This window comes from Rutidosis leptorrhynchoides, chromosome 2, assembly GCF_046630445.1.
Source record: "Rutidosis leptorrhynchoides isolate AG116_Rl617_1_P2 chromosome 2, CSIRO_AGI_Rlap_v1, whole genome shotgun sequence".
Taxonomy (NCBI): Eukaryota; Viridiplantae; Streptophyta; class Magnoliopsida; order Asterales; family Asteraceae; genus Rutidosis; species Rutidosis leptorrhynchoides.
Genome location: NC_092334.1, coordinates 663,769,977 through 663,790,360, shown reverse-complemented (window position 1 = coordinate 663,790,360; position 20,384 = coordinate 663,769,977). Strand labels below are relative to the sequence as shown.

The 20,384-nt window shown below is 33.6% G+C and overlaps 2 protein-coding genes across 3 annotated transcripts; both read left to right on the top strand.

Moving 5' to 3' along the window:
- Nucleotides 1-3,070: 3,070 nt before the first annotated feature.
- LOC139893885 (COBRA-like protein 4) lies at nucleotides 3,071-6,641 on the top strand. Its single transcript, XM_071877085.1, has 6 exons — nucleotides 3,071-3,133; nucleotides 3,235-3,314; nucleotides 3,846-4,305; nucleotides 4,998-5,145; nucleotides 5,246-5,523; nucleotides 6,304-6,641. The coding sequence occupies exons 1-6, from the start codon at nucleotides 3,076-3,078 to the stop codon at nucleotides 6,588-6,590; spliced, it is 1,311 nt and encodes a 436-aa protein (XP_071733186.1). The 5' UTR covers nucleotides 3,071-3,075; the 3' UTR covers nucleotides 6,591-6,641.
- An 847-nt stretch (nucleotides 6,642-7,488) lies between these two features.
- LOC139893884 (uncharacterized) lies at nucleotides 7,489-15,425 on the top strand. Of its 2 annotated transcripts, XM_071877083.1 has the most exons (13): nucleotides 7,489-7,638; nucleotides 8,716-8,787; nucleotides 8,913-9,429; nucleotides 9,800-9,881; nucleotides 9,998-10,064; nucleotides 10,183-10,368; nucleotides 10,474-10,534; nucleotides 11,490-11,765; nucleotides 12,183-12,264; nucleotides 12,820-12,886; nucleotides 13,088-13,273; nucleotides 13,705-13,765; nucleotides 14,224-15,425. In XM_071877083.1, exons 2-13 carry the CDS (start codon nucleotides 8,779-8,781, stop codon nucleotides 14,958-14,960), a joined length of 2,331 nt encoding a protein of 776 aa, XP_071733184.1. In that variant the 5' UTR covers nucleotides 7,489-7,638; nucleotides 8,716-8,778; the 3' UTR covers nucleotides 14,961-15,425. The 2 variants fall into 2 exon arrangements, with proteins under 2 accessions (XP_071733184.1, XP_071733185.1); XM_071877084.1 differs by lacking the exon at nucleotides 8,716-8,787.
- The last annotated feature ends 4,959 nt before the right edge of the window (nucleotides 15,426-20,384 follow it).

Here is a 20,384-nt window from a genome sequence, read left to right as displayed (position 1 = left end):
GAAATACTAATCTTTAACATAACACCAACACATTTATAAATTTTAAAGCATATTGTACAACCTTTATATAATAGTTGTATTTTAATTTTCTAAACAAATTTCAAAAAGCATTTATTATTACTAATAATTATTATTAAAACTATAAATACTCAATTGTGAGCAAATTTTATTATTACGGAGTATAATTTATTTTTATAATAATAATTACAATTATTATATTATTAATATTCAAATATGGATTCTCTTTACGATATTAATTACGTTACATATGTATGCGAAAATACATGTCTCTATATATTTGTAAAAACAACGACAAGTTTTTTAGTCGAACGGGTCATTAAAATAAATGACTTTAGCATTTACATTCAGTTAATACTTAAAACATGTCATTAAATTATTTCGTTTAAACAACCCCGTGATTTCACGAGTTATTTCACTAGTAATTAAGAATCAGCTCAAAAAATTAATAGTTAAGTACTCTAACTAGTTACTCCGTATTTTTAATATAATGCTGTTTTAATTTTCCATTGAATGAATTAAAAAGGGTTAATATGTATATTAACTACCGTAAAACTTAAGAATGTAAATAGTACATATGAGAATAAGTTAAAAAAAATGAGTGGACCAAATTTATTGTCTTCCTCACCCTATTCCCTGTATGTATCTCACCTAAATAGTTTTTAGCAAAAACTTCATGGCTAGCTTACCATCACTTTTTCTTCCATTTTTCTCATTATTTCATGTTTTCGTTCTCCATTTAAAACAAAGAAAAGCTTAACGATTAGAGAAGTGGGGGCAAATTAACAAATCCACCAGTTATTTCATTAAACCCGGCATATGAATACACTACACAAATTTGAGTCGTAGGGGCACTTGACCCCACTTGCACCTCCTTGGCTCCGCCCCTGACTATACAGGGACAAGCCCTGTTCCGTGATGGGCCAGAACAAACCGCGATGTTAATCCCAAATGTTACAAAAAAAAAATACGATCGACTACTACTAGTGTTAAATTACATCAACGAGGAAAGAATTTTATGAATCATTGCCTAGCCAATACCAGTGGGTTGGTTTGATGAAGCCACGAATGAACCCGGATTGATCAACCATTGAGACCAAACAAGTGATGCCTTTTTGAATCTCTTCAAAATCCAATTATAACTTTGCATTTGAATCTCCTAAAACATTATATTTGGATCCCACGTCTTGTTTTGAAATACCCTAAGATTTCTACATTTCCAAATTAAGTATCAGCACACCCATTTGGTTGCTTGCCAAATAATTTTCCCCGTCATTGTATTGTCAACTTTAAAATTTGACACTCTCTCTTCCAAATTAAGTATCCACACACTCATTTGAGATTTCTACTTTTTGTATTGTCAACTTTAATTTAAAATTTGACACTCTCTCCTCCAAAAAGTATCAAATTTGACTCCACGTCAAAGTCACTGTAACGTGTGGTCTTATGGTAAATGTCGAATCTGAGTGTCAAGGTTTTAGGTGATATGATATAATATGATTGAAAATAAGGTGAAAAATAAATGAATAAAGTGGAAATGAGGTGTTAAAGTTTGAATCCGTGTCAAATTTATGACATGCCCATCATGAACTAAACTGACGCCCCTTTATCGACAAATTTGATGTCCCGTGACAGTCGTTAGGGACGTCAAATTTGGCAAACTCAAATTTTAACACCCTTTTCACACCTTGTAGTGAGTGGTCAAAGTTGATGATGTATGTAAGGTTGTTTTACTTGGTAATATCTCTAAAATATCTCTGAACTAGTTAGCCCTAGCATATGTTAAACCAAGCTTTGTTTTCAGATCTTAGTTTGTACTGGGTACTAAAACTGGCAATCAAATAAGGTTTTATTTATTCAGGAAGCTATATATTTTAATTTAGATTATTTAAATGTTCACGAAATAATCGGGTTATCCCGTGACCATTGCCGACACTTTTGTTGGTCACCTGCTAGTGAGGTTTCAAAGTGATACTAACATTTGTACTCAGCACTCTAGCTTAGTTTATATATTCTCATTATATTTCATTGCATCTGGTACCTTTCAAGAAGGGTTCTTAAATCTTTCCTGTTATAAGATTCTTCTAAATCTTTTTATGTTCTTACACTAGCTGTTATCAACTTCATGTGTTATGCTCGTGTGCGGTTTTAACATGATTCTTCTTATGTGGATCATACTAACAGTTGGTATTTTTAAGTAGTTAACATATGATGTCTTCGAACCAACTGCGAACACACCAACCCTGCAACCCAGTTACTAATGAATGAGTCATACCTCAGTAGAGGTGGAAATATTAACCCCGTTACTTATGAATGAGTCGGGCCAAGTCAGGCTTCAGGCTACAAACCTAACTGGTCTGCTACTAGACAGACAGACAGTGATCACTACTAGAAACCACCACCATCGGATGATATCTGGAGGACCTTCCGGGACGACATGCCGTCTGGGAAAATATGGCGTGAAATTTCGTGCCTTTTGGAGTCAGTTCTTTCCCGGAAAACTAAAAAAAAAATTGAATATTTCTTTTCGGGACGGCATGTCGTCCCGAAAAGGTCATCCGGGAGAAATAGTCAAAGATTTCAGAAAAGCTGGCAAAAAAACAACATGTGTTTGTCTTTTAGTCAACTTTTCCGGACGACTTTTTGTCGTCCCGAAAAGTGTTGTCCCGGTTTGAGCATTTTCTTTTAGTGGATTACCAGAAAGAAAAACGGAACTGATCGAAATGGGTTCGGCATCCAGGCCGGGCTCCGTCACAGGCCCGTTGGTTCACCTCTCAGAGCCATTGGGCAGTGGTTATGGGTGAAAAGTCAGATCAGTTTAGATAAATGGAAGAAAATGATTTGCCAGCACTCTGAACTCAATACAAGTGACACTTTACTATCACACATTTGCTTCAAATTTCAGCAACATGAAAATTCATCAGCTAATCAAAAAGGGTATGCAACCACCATTAGGTAAGCCATCTTCATGCATTCATATTATGCACCTTTTTCCCCCTTTTTTAATGCACCTGCAAATTTCTTTGGTTGCTACTTTCAAACTTTTGATCGTTTGAAATGAAGTTGAATTACAGCTTATGGGCTTGTCTTCTTTTTGTGTTTTTCCAGAGATCATGTATGGTAAATTAATAATTAATAAATATAAATATAGATGATGCAATAGTATAGTAGTAGCTGAATACAGTTTAGATTTATAACTTCTTGTCGTTATTTCAGTTGCATTTGATCCGCTCGATCCATTTGGGAATATAACGATCAAATGGGATGTCATCTCTTGGACCGCAGATGGTTATGTGGTAAGCTGATTTGTACCTATTTTGCATCTTCGCTAAATGTCCAGGTCAGCTGGATTCGGTAACCTGTTTTTTGGTGCATGTCGGGCTGACCTGGTTGAGTGGACCCGAAACATTTTTTGTTCCAAATTGATAAATTGTTAATGAATAATTAGCGTGTCAAGTATAAGAAAATAACAGCATTACTGTTACTTTTTGGGTATAATGATTTAGGAGGTTTTGTGTATTAAAAATACATTTCGGGCAACTTTCAACATGGTCGATCCATTAATTTGACCCGTTACATTTTAGATTATATTTTTAAGGATTTTTCTAACGACAACCCTTCTGTCGTTAAGGTGCAAAAACACAAACATCAAATACTTTGTACAACACATTAATGCATTTTAACGACATACCTAAGGGCTGTTGTTAGAAAAATCATATTTTTAATAACTAGTTGCAGATATAACTTACAATATCAACCCATTTATGATTGATCAGACAAGATAATACGCCTGTAATCAGCATTATACCAAATTTTATATCTTGCAGGCGTTGGTTACGATGAACAATTTCCAAATGTACAGACAGATCATGAATCCCGGATGGACCCTAGGATGGAACTGGGCTAAAAAAGAAGTGATTTGGTCAATGGTGGGGGCCCAAACTACAGAACAAGGAGATTGTTCCAAGTTTAAAGGAGGAAATGCTCCACATTGTTGTAAGCGGAACCCTGTCGTTGTTGATTTGCTTCCCGGAGTCCCTTATAACCAACAGATCGCTAATTGCTGTAAAGGCGGTATCGTCTCTTCGTGGGGCCAAGACCCCTCGTCTGCTGTTTCAGCTTTTCAAGTGAGTGTAGGACTTTCTGGGACTACAAATAAAACTGTAAAACTACCGAAGAATTTTACTTTGCTTGCTCCGGGCCCGGGCTACACTTGTGGGCCAGCCAAGATTGTGCCAAGTACCGTATATCTCACTCCTGATCGTAGACGAAAAACTCAAGCTTTAAGTAAATTTCTAACCATCTCTTAGAAAGTATACAAAATTACCTATATAACGCGAGTTCGTTAATAGGTCAAAATGGGTCGGTTTAAATGTATGAAGTTTATTACCGGGAAAATGGGCCAAATAAAGTGTGTTTAATCCTTAAAACACTTTTTGTCCATTCCTAAAAACTTATTAAAACTAAATAATGCACTACTTACCAAAGGGCTTCTTGGCCAACAGCATCAAGGAGTCTCATTAATTTGGAAGTTAAGAGTTCGAGTCCAATCGTAAACCAAAATGAGTGTGTGTGTTTGCCTTTAAAAATGCACTACTGATAATTACAAAAAAAAAAAAATACTATTATTTGTAACAATCTAATCTTTGTATGAACAATTTAAGAGGATGTGTGCAATAATGACTCTTGGCAACTAAACATATTCATTTGTTCCATGCTCTTTTAACTGAACACTTTAATTTGGCCCTAATAAAACATAACATGACTTGAATTAACCTAAGTATGTGGGTCAACATTGCCACCTCAACTAGTCTGAGATAGATATGTAGACTGAATGGGACCTCAACTTTTTTCGATCACTTTTTTTTTTTTAAATAAGTTGTTTGCCTCTTAATTGAATGGTTCAACCCTTGATCATTATGTTTTTATCAAATGCACCCTAATTCAGTAGGCCTGAGGTGGTTAATTTTGTGATGCAGTGACATGGAATATAACTTGCACATACTCGCAGTTTTTGGTATCTAAACATCCTAGCTGTTGTGTATCCTTTTCGTCATTTTACAATCAAACAATAACTCCTTGCCCATCGTGTTCTTGCGGTTGCCACAACAAAGACAAATGTGTCAAGTAAGAGTTTGTGATTATTTTCACTAAAAAGTTTTTTTATATATAAAATTTTTAATCGTAATGATTCGCTACAGTCCGTAAATTATGGGTTCAAATGCAGGGCTGATTCAAAAAAACTGAGCACACGTGGAATAAACACTCCACGAAAAGATAATGAACCACTGTTACAATGTACTCATCATATGTGCCCAATTCGAGTGCACTGGCACGTAAAGCAGAATTATAAAGATTATTGGCGCGTAAAGATGGCTGTTACTAACTTTAATTACAGACTCAATTATACGCAATGGACACTTGTCGCACAACATCCGAATCTCAACAATGTTACACAAGTTTTTAGCTTCGATTACAAGCCTCTAGTTCCTTATCAATCCATAAGTGAGTCAAAAATTATCATCTCCAAGTCCAAGGTTTTCGTGTTTAGCTTAATAACAAATTCTTTAAAAATAAAGGATGTGGTTCGTGTGTTTCAGTTGAAATGGGTTGAAAAGGGCCTGACTTGAAACACACGCATACAGGCTCTGTTGGCTTGGGTTAGTAGCTCGGTTGGCTTGGGTTGGTTGACCAACTCTGCTTACAATAATAAGCAGAGTTGGTCGAGTCTGGAACGATTCGGGCGTTGACTAATGTTGACTTTTATTAATAAATAAATTAGACATATATATTTGCGCATATATAAGTATAAATATATCAAAACATAAGTCATATATATTTCAAACAAAGATTGGAAAAAAAAATCTTATTTTAGAAAATATAAAAAAATCTTATTTTAGAAAATATATTTTTTTCTACTTAACTTTGACTTTGATCGGCTCAGACCCGACTAGGACGACTCAGCCCGACTTTGACCCGACTTTTTAGCGTTGACCGACGTTTAAAGCGTTTTGGTTGATTAAGGACAGGCCAGTCCCCAAACTGATGCGTCGGCCGACTCGGCCGATTTTTACAACAGTGATTCAACCCTTCCTATGATTTGGATATAAAAAAGAGTTTTGACGCTACTCTTTATTTTCTTTTAGTTAAATTTTACCATTTGACCCGTTTGGAATAACACGCCACCAAATCGACCAATTCATCACACAATGGGTTAGAAAATTGCAATGTCTAATACTAACTAGACTTTTTCATAAGCTTTGAACTTTTTTTCGTGTGGTGCAGATGATACTGGGATGTTTTATGGAATGAAGTTCTATAATGATTTGTTAATGGAAGCTGGACCGTTTGGAAACGTGCAATCCGAAGTGCTTATGCAGAAGGATCAAAACACGTTTACGTTCAAACAGGGATGGGCTTTTCCTCGAAAAGTCTACTTTAACGGCGAAGAATGCATGCTTCCTCCTCCTGAAAACTACCCTCAATTGCCTAACAAAGCTAGCACTAAATCAATCATGATTTCAACCATGATAGCATCAGTATTTTGGTTTGTAAATTTTTTCATTTGGTGACCAATGTGTGAATTATGTTAAGAATTTTATTTTATTTTTGTCTAGTTCAGGAGAGGGTTTGATATAAATAAATGTATGTGTGCATCTATTGAATGAAATGGGAGTTCACTACTAAAGTTTTGATATAAAGTTGTTGTTATTGCACGTGAATTTAAACAATCGTGATTCAAAGTTACAGAGTATTCAGACACTCTATTAAGTGTCCGCAATACTACGAGTTGGCACCACCACCACTCCGGGTTAGTAGAGTGCGGAATACACGCTCGTAAGAATTAACCTGCTACTATCGCGGAAATTGCAAAGAGTCAAGGGGCGGCGCCCCTTTTGTGAGGGTCAATGGGGCAGCGCCCCTTTGCGGGGGTGAGCGGTTAGACAGGGCAACGCCCCGATCCAAACACTATATTACTATTCACGTTCAATGAAAAGCTGCGTCTAAACGAATTTTACTGCGTCTAAACGAATTTTACTGCTAAACGGTGCTACTTTTCGTCAACAGATTTTCCCGTCAAAACAAAGTATTGTACCCTTTAGTTTTCAACCGAATTAGACAGTTTTTCCTCCAGTAAAATAGAAATATTTCACATTCTCACTAATGACAATTTTAAAGTTGTATATAAAAATTTGAAAATTCTTAAATTATTTGTACATTGAAGTCAAATATTGTCTGAAAATAACTTCATTTAACTACCTTAATGCACCATTATGCATCAATTTGATTCTTTGCCCTAACATTAGAAAAACGTATACTTAAAAGTTTATATATCAAGTTCATTTGTTGTGCTCTGAAAAAAGTCAATATCATTTTCACAAACTTGCTGAAAAAAAAAGTCAACATTATTTTCACTACAAATAAATTAATTTAATTGGTTACATTAGAAATTAGAAAGAAAAGTATAAACTAAACCCTTAAATATAATATAAAAGGTTTGTGGGAAACAAGAATCAAACCCTTAAATGATATCCAATCCAAACAAAACAACAGTTCAAATTCCTCACTCAATCGCCGTTAATTCTTGAATCCCCAATTCGCCTTCCATTCTTTTTGCCGGTAACTTCATCCTTCCTTTAGTCTTTCACATACGAATCTCAATTACCTTAAATTCGTTATTGCAATTTACTTCAAATCTAACAGTTGACTTTTTATTGGATGTAATTGCTGAAGCACAGTATATGTTCTTATTTGATTTTGTACATATATATATATATATATATATATATATATATATATATATATATATGTTCTTATTTGATTTTGCCTTTGCAATTATAACATGAAATTGCTGTTGATTTTAGATTTACAATTTGGCAACTTAATGTTGTGCCGAATCGTAAGTGTTGTAATAAGGAGATGAACCGAGAATGATCGAAATGTATCAACCTAATCGATTTTTGTTTAACACATGGCATAGATGATTTTCACTACTCATGTATACGATAATTTCGGCGGGATTGGGTAGTGTTGTTATTGTTTTGCATGTATACAATAATTTTGCCATGTGAATTAACCCAATTAATAGGTTGATATTAGACCTACCAATTTAGGCCTATAATTAATTTCTTGCTTGATTAAGAAACAATACCATATAATGATAACTTGGTGTTCAAACCCGAGCCCATGTTCAAACCCGGGCCTACCCGTTTAGCTATTATGTGTTAATGGATAATGTTCATGAAGTTTAGCTTTTTATGATTGTAACCTGGAACAAGGAAATAAAATAGCGTGGTATGGAAAAAACGCTGTAGTTACGCGACTTGTGACATTATTTGAAGAATTGGTGTGCAGTTGTTTATGCACTTGCTAAACGTACACAACTTTCATCTGTTTGTTTGATACTATGCCATTAGTTTTTAACACTAGTACTATAGGTAGCAAGATGGTCTGCTTGGGTGGTTGTTTAAAATGGGCTACTTTTACAGTTTTAGTATCGAAACATGCCGATCAGGCTAGTTAAACTCCAAAATATTCTTTGCTTATTTTAAATTATATATTAATGAGTTGGTTATAATTACAAAATGAGATTATCACAATAATATTCTGAAGTTTTTGATGCATGTAACACCATCTTCTTACTACTAAATGGATAAAACTTTTGTACTTTAACTGACATTGATAACCTTCTTGCAGCATTTTCTTATAAATAAAAAAGAGTATAAAGACATCGATCAAAACATCAGTCTTATATCTTATATGGGAGAGGTAGTTTATTTTAAGAACACCTCAGATTTTTATATGTCTTAAACTATCACTCTATTGTTCTAAAGTTTGTACATAGTACAGTAAGCTAACAAAATAAACAACTGGATGATGTGATATATGTGCAGGCGGAAAGAAATATGGAGTGTGACTGTGCTCCTGTGAAAAAAAGAAAGTTACGTGAACATCAGGTGAATAATTCTGAATCCAACAAGAAACCAAACGTAGTTTCTCAAAATGAGAACGGAAATTCGACGTGTACTCCAGCAGAAACTTCGAGTACAGAAGAGGTTGTCAACCATGATGATGCATGTAATGATGTTAAAGAAATTCAAATGGAGAGTTCTCAGGTTGAAAGTTTTCACATTGAACAAGAAAGTAATGAGAGCAAGAATGCAACAAAAACAGAAGGATCAATTCTGACTACTGATGAACTAAGCAAAAATGCTGAATCACAGATGGATAATTGTTTAACAAAATTGGATACAGATAAAGAAAGTGTGAGTAAAGTTACAAAAGAAGATAGTGGTCGTTCTCATCCTAAGAAAAAGCTTCTTATCCTAGATGTAAATGGGTTGCTTGTTGATATCGTATTAAACCCAGAACCAGGCTACAAAGCAGACTTCATGATAGGGGCTAAATCAGGTTATCCTTTGGTTTTAATTTAATATAGAGGTACTAAAATTGGTGGGCTGGGCGGGTTGGCTAACCAATCAAAGTGTGTTGTTTTTGGTAGGGTGGAAACAGGTCCATGGATGTGAAACACTTGTTATCCAAATTTTCTGTATTTTTTAATAATACTATTATAAGATCTGCTTTTGACAGTAATCACTTGAAATAGATGTGGCAAACGTTTGTGGGTTTGGCTTTGAGATAGAAATGTAATTTTGTATGGGTTGAAAGGGTGAAGGTGTATAATTTGAACCAAAAAAAACTTTGGTCTTGATATTCTTTAGTATTATTTCATCATTTATTCATTTGAGTAAAAAAGATTCACTTTTGTTTACTGCTGCAGCGTTTAAGAGACCATATTGTGATGATTTTTTGAAATTTTGCTTCGAGAGATTCAATGTTGGTGTTTGGACATCAAGAACAAGGTGCTCAAAGTTTTCTCCTGTTTGTACTTTATTACGCCTTTTCTCTTATACCTCTCAAAAGTAGACATTTTTACTCATTTGTGATGCCGGTTTTTGTGCTTGTTAAATTCCTCCAGGAGGAACATCGAGCGGGTTCTTGATTTTCTCATGAAAGACACTCAGCGTCAACTGCTTTTCTGCTGGGTATGGCTGTATAGTGTATACTAACTATGTGACGTGTAATATATTACAATAAATATTCCAATTAGATGTTTTTTAAGTTTATTATTATGCTAATAACGTGATGCCGGTTTTTGTGTAGGATCAATCTCACTGTACCGAAACGGGTTATAATACTATTGAGAATACTGGAAAGCCCTTGGTTTTGAAGGAACTAAAAAAGTTATGGGAAAAACATGATCCAAATCTTCCGTGGGATAAAGGAGTGTATAACAAATCAAACACACTTCTTTTAGATGATTCACCATACAAGGCGTTACGCAACCCCGTACGCTGTCTTGTTTATTTATTATTTATAATGTTTTCATCTTTTATCGTAAATCTAAGGTGTTAATTACTTAATTTTCTAAAATTGTTTCATTTTAATTTTCAGCCGCATACTGCAATATTCCCCTATAGTTACAACTATCGTGATACCCAAGATAATGGTTTAGGTAAGTCCTTGTGTACCACATTTTCATTTTTATATTTTCAGTCGTATCTTTACTACTCATTTCATTACTCATAGAAGGTTATATGGTACCTTATGATTGCGTATATACATAGCTTTTCTCTTCTATGTAGTCGTCACAATCTCTTTAGAATTTTGCATGATATAATTGTCGCAGAAACAAATTTGCACCTTCTACTTGCACAAATATTTGCTATCTGATTAGTTAGAGCCTTTAAGGTGTCGATTTTGGCAGGTTGGTTAGGTTGGTAAACGAGTAATTTATTTGGGCTCTGGTTGATCCGAAACACTTTTTAGTCGTCGTAAGAAATAGTTAGCGTGTCAAGTACGATTACAATAAAATTACATTATGATTAAATAATCTAAGTTTTTTGATATTTCCACCTTATATTTATGTCTTAAATATACATTTTGGGAGACCTTTGAACTTTTTAGATGCTCTCTTTATATATAAACCAAATGAATGGGTCTAAACTGCCACCTTCTGCAACTTGCAGTAATTCTATAGAGCATTTATTTGTCTTGGGCTGATGATTCATCCCAATGGAGGAAACCAAGTAATGAGTAAACTAGAATCTGTTTTGTGATTGTTTATGAGTTATTTCTTGTCGAAGTTGTGACTTAACGTGTCATGTATGCCTGTCGAAATTGTAACTAATATGTTTTGTGTGATTGTTTATCAGTTGTTTTTGGGTTGTGTCAAATTTATAACTGGTTGTTATTGTAACCAAATAAATGATTCAGTTAAAATGGGAATTGGTCAAATGGACAAAATATGTGTAAAGGTCCCAAAGTTTATCTTTAATCTTTAATACATATTAATTCATAGGTTAAAGTTATAGTTTATGCATATAGGTATATATAGGCATATATATTATAACAAGATAGTTTTTTTAATTATGTTTAGCACTACTTATAATTGTGCTTTGCCTTTGCAGGACCTGATGGCAACCTTCGTAATTATCTTGAAAAGTTGGCAGCATCAGATAATGTCCAAAATTATATAGAGCAAAACCCGTTTGGCCAACTACCAATTTCATATAACAATAAATCGTGGAAGTTTTATAGTAAGGTCATTGGTACTAACGAGCCAGACGCGGGTCCCTCTCGTTCTAGGAAAAAACTTATTGTTCTTGATCTGTCTGGGTTAGTTGTTGATGTTACGGTTCCACATGAAGGATATAAAGCAGACATAATACAAGGACCGAGAGCAGGTTTGGATTTGTTTTTAGTGGTGATCATTTCAAAGTTATTGAAGATGGTAGTTTTGACACATTTAGTTTTAAATAGGTTGATTTGGGTTGTGTGATCTAAAATATTTCAAAGGGGGCAAATTGGGCAAAAGCCAATAGGGTAAAGGGGTTAAACAGGTTGTTGCCACAGTTTGATGTTTATCACCACTTAAAATAATTATATTTTAAAGATCTCGATTAAGTTTATATTTGTAATTTTTTACTTCCTTAGTTATAATAAATGCATCAATTTATATAGAAAGATCAAAATATGAAAAAAGAGTGTTTTTTGAGTCAGCCTAATCCAGACCCATTACCCAACTTGCCACCCTTGTTACCTTTATTTATTTGTTATACTGCTCATTATTGCACTGCTTTGATCATTCTTTGTTGTTGTAGTGTATAAAAGACCATATTGTGACGAGTTTTTGAAATTTTGCTTCGAGAGGTTCAATGTAGGTGTCTGGTCGTCAATGTCCAGGTACTCTAATATATTCAATATCTACTTTAAGAGTTGGTAATTTTGACCCATTTTTTTTAGAGTGTGCTGTTTTGGGTTAAATTTTTACATCAACCAAGTCAAATAATTGTTTTAGCTCTTGTTATTTAAGGAGTTGGTAAGCTGACCATTTTTCTTATGAATGGTTCACTTTGGGTTATTTTTATCATCAAACAGGTTTTACAAAAAAATTTAGTTAAAAAGCAAATTGCCCGGAAGTTAAAATTGCTATTCGCATATCTTCCCGGAACGCTTTATCAAAGATTTGGATTTTATTGTAAAGATATAACTTTTCTATACATATTTGAGGTATTTTATATTACTATAAAAGTCACCCGTTGTTGATATTATCCAATCTTGATTGTCCTGCCCAATTTGGGGCCTCTAATTTCTTAGTTTTATTTTAAGAAAATTAATTAACTCTCGTCACTTGTGTGGAACACTATTTACTCTAATAACCTTGTACAACTTAGTTTATGCTCTTTTGTCCTTTAGTGTAATCTTTTGTACTCATGCACGTTTACACACTTCGTACAGAAGAAATATGGAATGGATTGTAGACTGCGTTCTGAGGGACTTGCAAGACAAATTGCTTTTTTGTTGGGTAAGCCCTTTTAATTTTTTTCAGTTATAATTTTTTTTATTGGTTTTCGGTTACTCTTTTTCTTATATAATTTAATCGATGAACTAGTATGAATTTGGTCTTTGCGTATGAATGAATCAAATTTACTTTATATAATGTGTCTGCTATGATCTATTTCTTATGGTTTCTTTAAATAATAATTAAAATTGTGTTTTTCTGCAGGATATAGCTGACTGTACCGACACTGGATTCCCTACAGTTGAGAACATTTCGAAAACCTTATTTTTAAAGGAACTTAGAATGTTATGGGAAAAACAAGATCCCGATCTACCTTGGAATATAGGAGAGTACGATGAAACGAATACTCTACTTATAGAACACGCTCCACACAAGGCTCTTCTAAATCCCGTTAGTCGTCTTTCTTTATTATTTTCCAGGGGTGCTTGGATTAGTGCTGTCGGTTTTTAATGGTTGCATCGAAAGATTCTACATGTCATTATCTTATTAAACTATGGTCAAATAATTATTTTCATACAGATTGCAAGTGCAAAACTAGTTATCGATAGGTACAATAAAACTACTTGTCCGTGACACTTTTTACTCCTAGACAAGAAAAAAAATTATAATTTGTTGGTCATTTTTATTTATCTAAACACTATTTGCTACTGCGCTTTGCTGATTATCTTTGTATCGGTAGCACATAATTACTGTCACTCTGTCAGAAACACAGAACATATATCCAATCACCCCTTCCCCTTATTTCTAAGTTTGTTTCTATTTTTACATTAAAGTTATTGTATTATCCCTTTTGTTAACATACCTTTATTTATTTTTTTCAGCCACATACTGCAATATTCCCTTATTCTTGGCGTTACTCAATGACAGAAGATAATTTCTTAGGTGAGTCATTTTAGCCTCTTTATATTCATGATGTTTATGTATTATGTACGACTAATATGTAACTATTTGCTTATATTTCTAACGAAGCCAAATTTGAACTCTGTTACTTAATGAATGGGTCTATTAAGCAGTTTTAACTTTAACGGATCAAATCCATAAATCAACTGAAACTGGAGAAACTGGTCAAAACCTGCCTAAGTGTATTTATGATGCATAAAGCTTTCTAAATCATTTTATTTCTAATATAAGGTTATAATTGAAATAGTATAAATTTTTGTACTCATTTTTTTCACAATTCTATATAGATGTTTTTGAGCTTTAGGATAAAAGGTTTTTTGGGTTGATCCGTACCAAAAAGGCAGCTTTATTGACCCGACCCGTCTGTTTTGCCATCTCCACATAATCATGACATGTTTATCACACAAGCTACTTGTCATATTGTTGATGTGTCATCACAGGACCAAAAGGCGACCTTCGTGTTTATCTTGAAAGGTTAGCATCAGCTGAGGATGTCCAAAAATTCGTACAGGAAAATCCACTTGGGCAACGCCCCATTAGGGAAAAAAATCTATCATGGGGATTTTACCAAAAGGTTATTCGTGCTTTCTCATATAAACAAAAATCTAAATCTAATGCTGATGTGTCAGAACCTAAAAACTCCTCTGAACCAAAAGCCGATACTACTTCCGCTTTGGCTGCCCCGACAACACAAACCGACAATAATGCTGTGTTGGTTACTCCAACGTTATTAGAAACAAAACCCGATAGTAATACCAATTTGCTTACCTTATCTGAATCAAACATTGATATGCCAGCTGTCACTGTTCCGCCAACCTTACCAAAACAAGAAAACGATGCTAATACAAATTCAGCTGATCAACCCTTACCGGAACCAAAAACGGAAACTATCGTTAGTTTAGTTGGTCAATCGTCAGTGGAACCAGAATTAGCGGTTACAACTTCGGCTGATCTAACTTCAATGGAACCGAAAAACGAAACAAAACCCGATGTCACAACGTTGGTTGTTGCTCCAACATTATTGGAACCAAAATCTAACGGTGAACAAAAAACCGAGACTAGTATCGCTTCGGCTGCTTCAACCTTATTGGACCAAGAAACCGAGACTACTAATGCTTTGGCTGCTCCAACGTTTTTGGAACACAAATCCGACACTATTCCTGATGTGGCTGATTAAACGGTACCCGTCATCTAACAGTAGTTTTATTTTAGAAGCAGACAGCATGATTACACGCAGATCTATTCTTATATCTTTTATATTGTATGTATTTTTTACTCGGATTTTGTGAGCTAGTGCTACTATATGACGAAGTGATAGAACCTGTTGGTAGCCACCTGTGGCGGCAGTGGTGTTGGTACCACCGGTTCTGCTTTATAGTCAAGTCTTTTTTTTATTAGTTTTATGATTACGGGGGTGCGTTCTATTTCTACCAGAATGATTTGTCATTTTTTGGATTGACATTTGACTTTGTACTAAGCATATTGAGTTAGATCGGAATTTCTACATTCATTAGGAAGATGTATGGCATGCTTCTAATTTGTAACATTAGATGTATAATTTTTCGGATTCCTGTAACATCAAGGTACTAAAAGTTTGTTAGTTGTTGGTTATAACGTTAGATGACCTTTTGTTATGATTTTGGCTTTAGTAGGTTATCGCTGCATTGCAATGTTATCCTATCTATTGTGGTAGGCTTGTTATAATGTCATAATAATATGCTTTTGAATCCTTATGTTATGTTGTGAATGCATCTTTAAAAATGATTACTCCGTATAATTTTGAATATGTCACATATAATTTGGTGGTTGAAGTCTTGATATTCTATTAGGTTCAAACCTAACTAGTATTCTAACAATAAGTAACAATAACACCACCGAGGCATCAACTTGAGTGGTATCAGCTCCTTTGGGGGCGGGCCCGTGTTCACCTCTCATTGAAGTGGCGCAGGTTCGAATCCGGAAGAGGGGGGGGGGAGGTTTCCCAGCAGGCGATCCAGGACACGTGTAGTCGCATTCTTTCTATGCAGGTGGGCTGCACGTGTTCAAAGCAGTCCGGGTGCGGGTGAAATTCCCGACGATGGTTGTGAGGTTCGATCCCGGGTTTCTACCTAACGTGTGTGTGTGTCTAACCAGCTAACCAGCCGTTTAAAAAAAAAAAATTAAGTAACAATAACACTCCTCGTTCTTTTAAGGATTTATTTTTCATTATTCGTCTCTATTGTATTTACTTTAAACACCCCCCTCCTTTCGTCCATGTCACGTTATTTTTTGCCGTTAAACGGTGTCCTAATGCGACGAACATGTGAGGATATTTATGTCTTTTCACATATTTCTTCTCCATTTTCTTTCTCTTTCATCTTTTATCTCTTTCTCAAATATGAACCCTAGCTAAATCAAATCCAAATCAATAAAACCATAAGACGGGATCAAATATATATATATATATATATATATATATATATATATATATATATATATATATATATATATATATATATATATATATATATATATATATATAGGGAGGATCAGAAGGAAGTGGCAAGTTGGGGAAGGGTTGGGGAAGGGGGAAGTAATTTTTTGAATTTTTTTTTTACAAACATTAAAATCACGTGAAAATATGAATATTTAAAAAAAAATTGTGAAGAATATTATTATTTTGGCGAGAAAACGTTCGAAGAAATAAGATACTTCGTATAACATTTATCGTGATGAATGACTTTCTTCGAGCGTTATTTTTAGCGTGTAAAAATTAGGGTTTAGGGTTTAGATTGAGTTTTTAACACGAACGGTTTAGAGTTTAGAATCTAGGGTTTTGGGTTTAGGGACTAAACCCAATTAATAAACCTTAAACTCTAAATCGGACTAAATTTTGAAGGAAAAAAAAAACCTCACATAAGATGAAAAAAAGGCTCGAAGAATAACATTTAGCATGATGTATGTTATCAAGAATAATATTTATTGATGAATGTTATTTCTTCGAACGTTTTGTATGGTCAAATAACATTTATCACAAAATGTCTTTTTTAAATGTTCTTATTTTCACCTGATCTTAATGTTTCTAAAAAAAGTTAAAATAATAATAATAATAATAATTTACTCCCCCTTCCCCCCACATGGTCACTGAAATGTCCCGTTCTTATTGATTAAAAACGTTTCATATTAATTGATTTCGTTGCGAGGATTTGACCTCTATATGAGACGTTTTTCAAAGACTGCATTCATTTTAAAACAAACCATAACCTTTATTTCATCAATAAAGGTTTAAAAAGCTTTACGTAGATTATCAAATAATGATAATCTAAAATATCCTATTTACACACGACCATTACATAATGGTTTACAATACAAATATGTTACAACAAAATAAGTTTCATGAATGCAGTTTTTACACAATATCATACAAGCATGGACTCCAAATCTCGTCCTTATTTAAGTATGCGACAGCGGAAGCTCTTAATAATCACCTGAGAATAAACATGCTTAAAACGTCAACAAAAATGTTGGTGAGTTATAGGTTTAACCTATATATATCAAATCATAATAATAGACCACAAGATTTCATATTTCAATACACATCCCATACATAGAGATAAAAATCATTCATATGGTGAACACCTGGTAACCGACATTAACAAGATGCATATATAAGAATATCCCCATCATTCCGGGACACCCTTCGGATATGATATAAATTTCGAAGTACTAAAGCATCCGGTACTTTGGATGGGGTTTGTTAGGCCCAATAGATCTATCTTTAGGATTCGCGTCAATTAGGGTGTCTGTTCCCTAATTCTTAGATTACCAGACTTAATAAAAAGTGGCATATCCGATTTCGATAATTCAACCATAGAATGTAGTTTCACGTACTTGTGTCTATTTTGTAAATCATTTATAAAACCTGCATGTATTCTCATCCTAAAAATATTAGATTTTAAAAGTGGGACTATAACTCACTTTCACAGATTTTTTACTTCGTCTGAAAGTAAGACTTGGCCACTGGTTGATTCACGAACCTATAACAATATATACATATATATCAAAGTATGTTCAAAATATATTTACAACACTTTTAATATATTTTGATGTTTTAAGTTTATTAAGTCAGCTGTCCTCGTTAGTAACCTACAACTAGTTGTCCACAGTTAGATGTACAGAAATAAATCGATAAATATTATCTTGAATCAATCCACAACCCAGTGTATACATATCTCAGTATTGATCACAACTCAAACTATATATATTTTGGAATCAACCTCAACCCTGTATAGCTAACTCCAACATTCACATATAGAGTGTCTATGATTGTTCCGAAATATATATAGATGTGTCGACATGATAGGTCGAAACATTGTATACGTGTCTATGGTATCTCAAGATTACATAATATACAATACAAGTTGATTAAGTTATGGTTGGAATAGATTTGTTACCAATTTTCACGTAGCTAAAATGAAAAAAATTATCCAATCTTGTTTTACCCATAACTTCTTCATTTTAAATCCGTTTTGAGTGAATCAAATCGCTATGGTTTCATATTGAACTCTATTTTATGAATCTAAACAGAAAAAGTATAGGTTTATAGTCGGAAAAATAAGTTACAAGTTGTTTTTGTAAAGGTAGTCATTTCAGTCGAAAGAACGACGTCTAGATGACCATTTTAGAAAACATACTTCCACTTTGAGTTTAACCATAATTTTTGGATATAGTTTCATGTTCATAATAAAAATCATTTTCTCAGAATAACAACTTTTAAATCAAAGTTTATCATAGTTTTTAATTAACTAACCCAAAACAGCCCGCGGTGTTACTACGACGGCGTAAATCCGGTTTTACGGTGTTTTTCGTGTTTGCAGGTTTTAAATCATTAAGATAGCATATCATATAGATATAGAACATGTGTTTAGTTGATTTTAAAAGTCAAGTTAGAAGGATTAACTTTTGTTTGCGAACAAGTTTAGAATTAACTAAACTATGTTCTAGTGATTACAAGTTTAAACCTTCGAATAAGATAGCTTTATATGTATGAATCGAATGATGTTATGAACATCATTACTACCTTAAGTTCCTTGGATAAACCTACTGGAAAATAGAAAAATGGATCTAGCTTCAACGGATCCTTGGATGGCTCGAAGTTCTTGAAGCAGAATCATGACACGAAAACAAGTTCAAGTAAGATCATCACTTGAAATAAGATTGTTATAGTTATAGAAATTGAACCAAAGTTTGAATATGATTATTACCTTGTATTAGAATTATAACCTACTGTAAGAAACAAAGATTTCTTGAGGTTGGATGATCACCTTACAAGATTGGAAGTGAGCTAGCAAACTTGAAAGTATTCTTGATTTTATGTAACTAGAACTTGTAGAATTTATGAAGAACACTTAGAACTTGAAGATAGAACTTGAGAGAGATCAATTAGATGAAGAAAATTGAAGAATGAAAGTATTTGTAGGTGTTTTTGGTCGTTGGTGTATGGATTAGATATAAAGGATATGTAATTTTGTTTTCATGTAAATAAGTCATGAATGATTACTCATATTTTTGTAATTTTATGAGATATTTCATGCTAGTTGCCAAATGATGGTTCCCACATATGTTAGGTGACTCACATGGGCTGCTAAAAGCTGATCATTGGAGTGTATATACCAATAGTACATACATCTAAAAGCTGTGTATTGTACGAGTACGAATACGGGTGCATACGAGTAGAATTGTTGATGAAACTGAACGAGGATGTAATTGTAAGCATTTTTGTTAAGTAGAAGTATTTTGATAAGTGTATTGAAGTCTTTCAAAAGTGTATAAATACATATTAAAACACTACATGTATATACATTTTAACTGAGTCGTTAAGTCATCGTTAGTCGTTACATGTAAGTGTTGTTTTGAAACCTTTAGGTTAACGATCTTGTTAAATGTTGTTAACCCAATGTTTATAATATCAAATGAGATTTTAAATTATTATATTATCATGATATTATCATGTATGAATATCTCTTAATATGATATATATACATTAAATGTCTTTACAACGATAATCGTTACATATATGTCTCGTTTAAAAATCATTAAGTTAGTAGTCTTGTTTTTACATATGTAGTTCATTGTTAATATACTTAATGATATGTTTACTTATCATAGTATCATGTTAACTATATATATATATCCATATATATGTCATCATATAGTTTTTACAAGTTTTAACGTTCGTGAATCACCGGTCAACTTGGGTGGTCAATTGTCTATATGAAACATATTTCAATTAATCAAGTCCTAACAAGTTTGATTGCTTAACATGTTGGAAACATTTAATCATGTAAATATCAATCTCAATTAATATATATAAACATGGAAAAGTTCGGGTCACTACAGTACCTACCCGTTAAATAAATTTCGTCCCGAAATTTTAAGCTGTTGAAGGTGTTGACGAATCTTCTGGAAATAGATGCGGGTATTTCTTATTCATCTGATCTTCATGCTCCCAGGTGAACTCGGGTCCTCTACGAGCATTCCATCGAACCTTAACAATGGGTATCTTGTTTTGCTTAAGTCTTTTAACCTCACAATCCATTATTTCGACGGGTTATTCGATGAA

Excerpts from the sequence above, each read along its gene's own strand:
- LOC139893885 (XM_071877085.1), top strand. The coding sequence starts at position 3,076 with ATGAAGTTGAATTACAGCTTATGGGCTTGTCTTCTTTTTGTGTTTTTC. Across the intron at positions 3,315-3,845 it reads GGACCGCAGATGGTTATGTG|GCGTTGGTTACGATGAACAA; the intron begins GTAAGCTGATTT and ends TATATCTTGCAG. Across the intron at positions 5,524-6,303 it reads AGTTCCTTATCAATCCATAA|ATGATACTGGGATGTTTTAT; the intron begins GTGAGTCAAAAA and ends CGTGTGGTGCAG.
- LOC139893884 (XM_071877083.1), top strand. Across the intron at positions 11,766-12,182 it reads AATACAAGGACCGAGAGCAG|TGTATAAAAGACCATATTGT; the intron begins GTTTGGATTTGT and ends TTGTTGTTGTAG. Across the intron at positions 12,887-13,087 it reads ACAAATTGCTTTTTTGTTGG|GATATAGCTGACTGTACCGA; the intron begins GTAAGCCCTTTT and ends GTTTTTCTGCAG.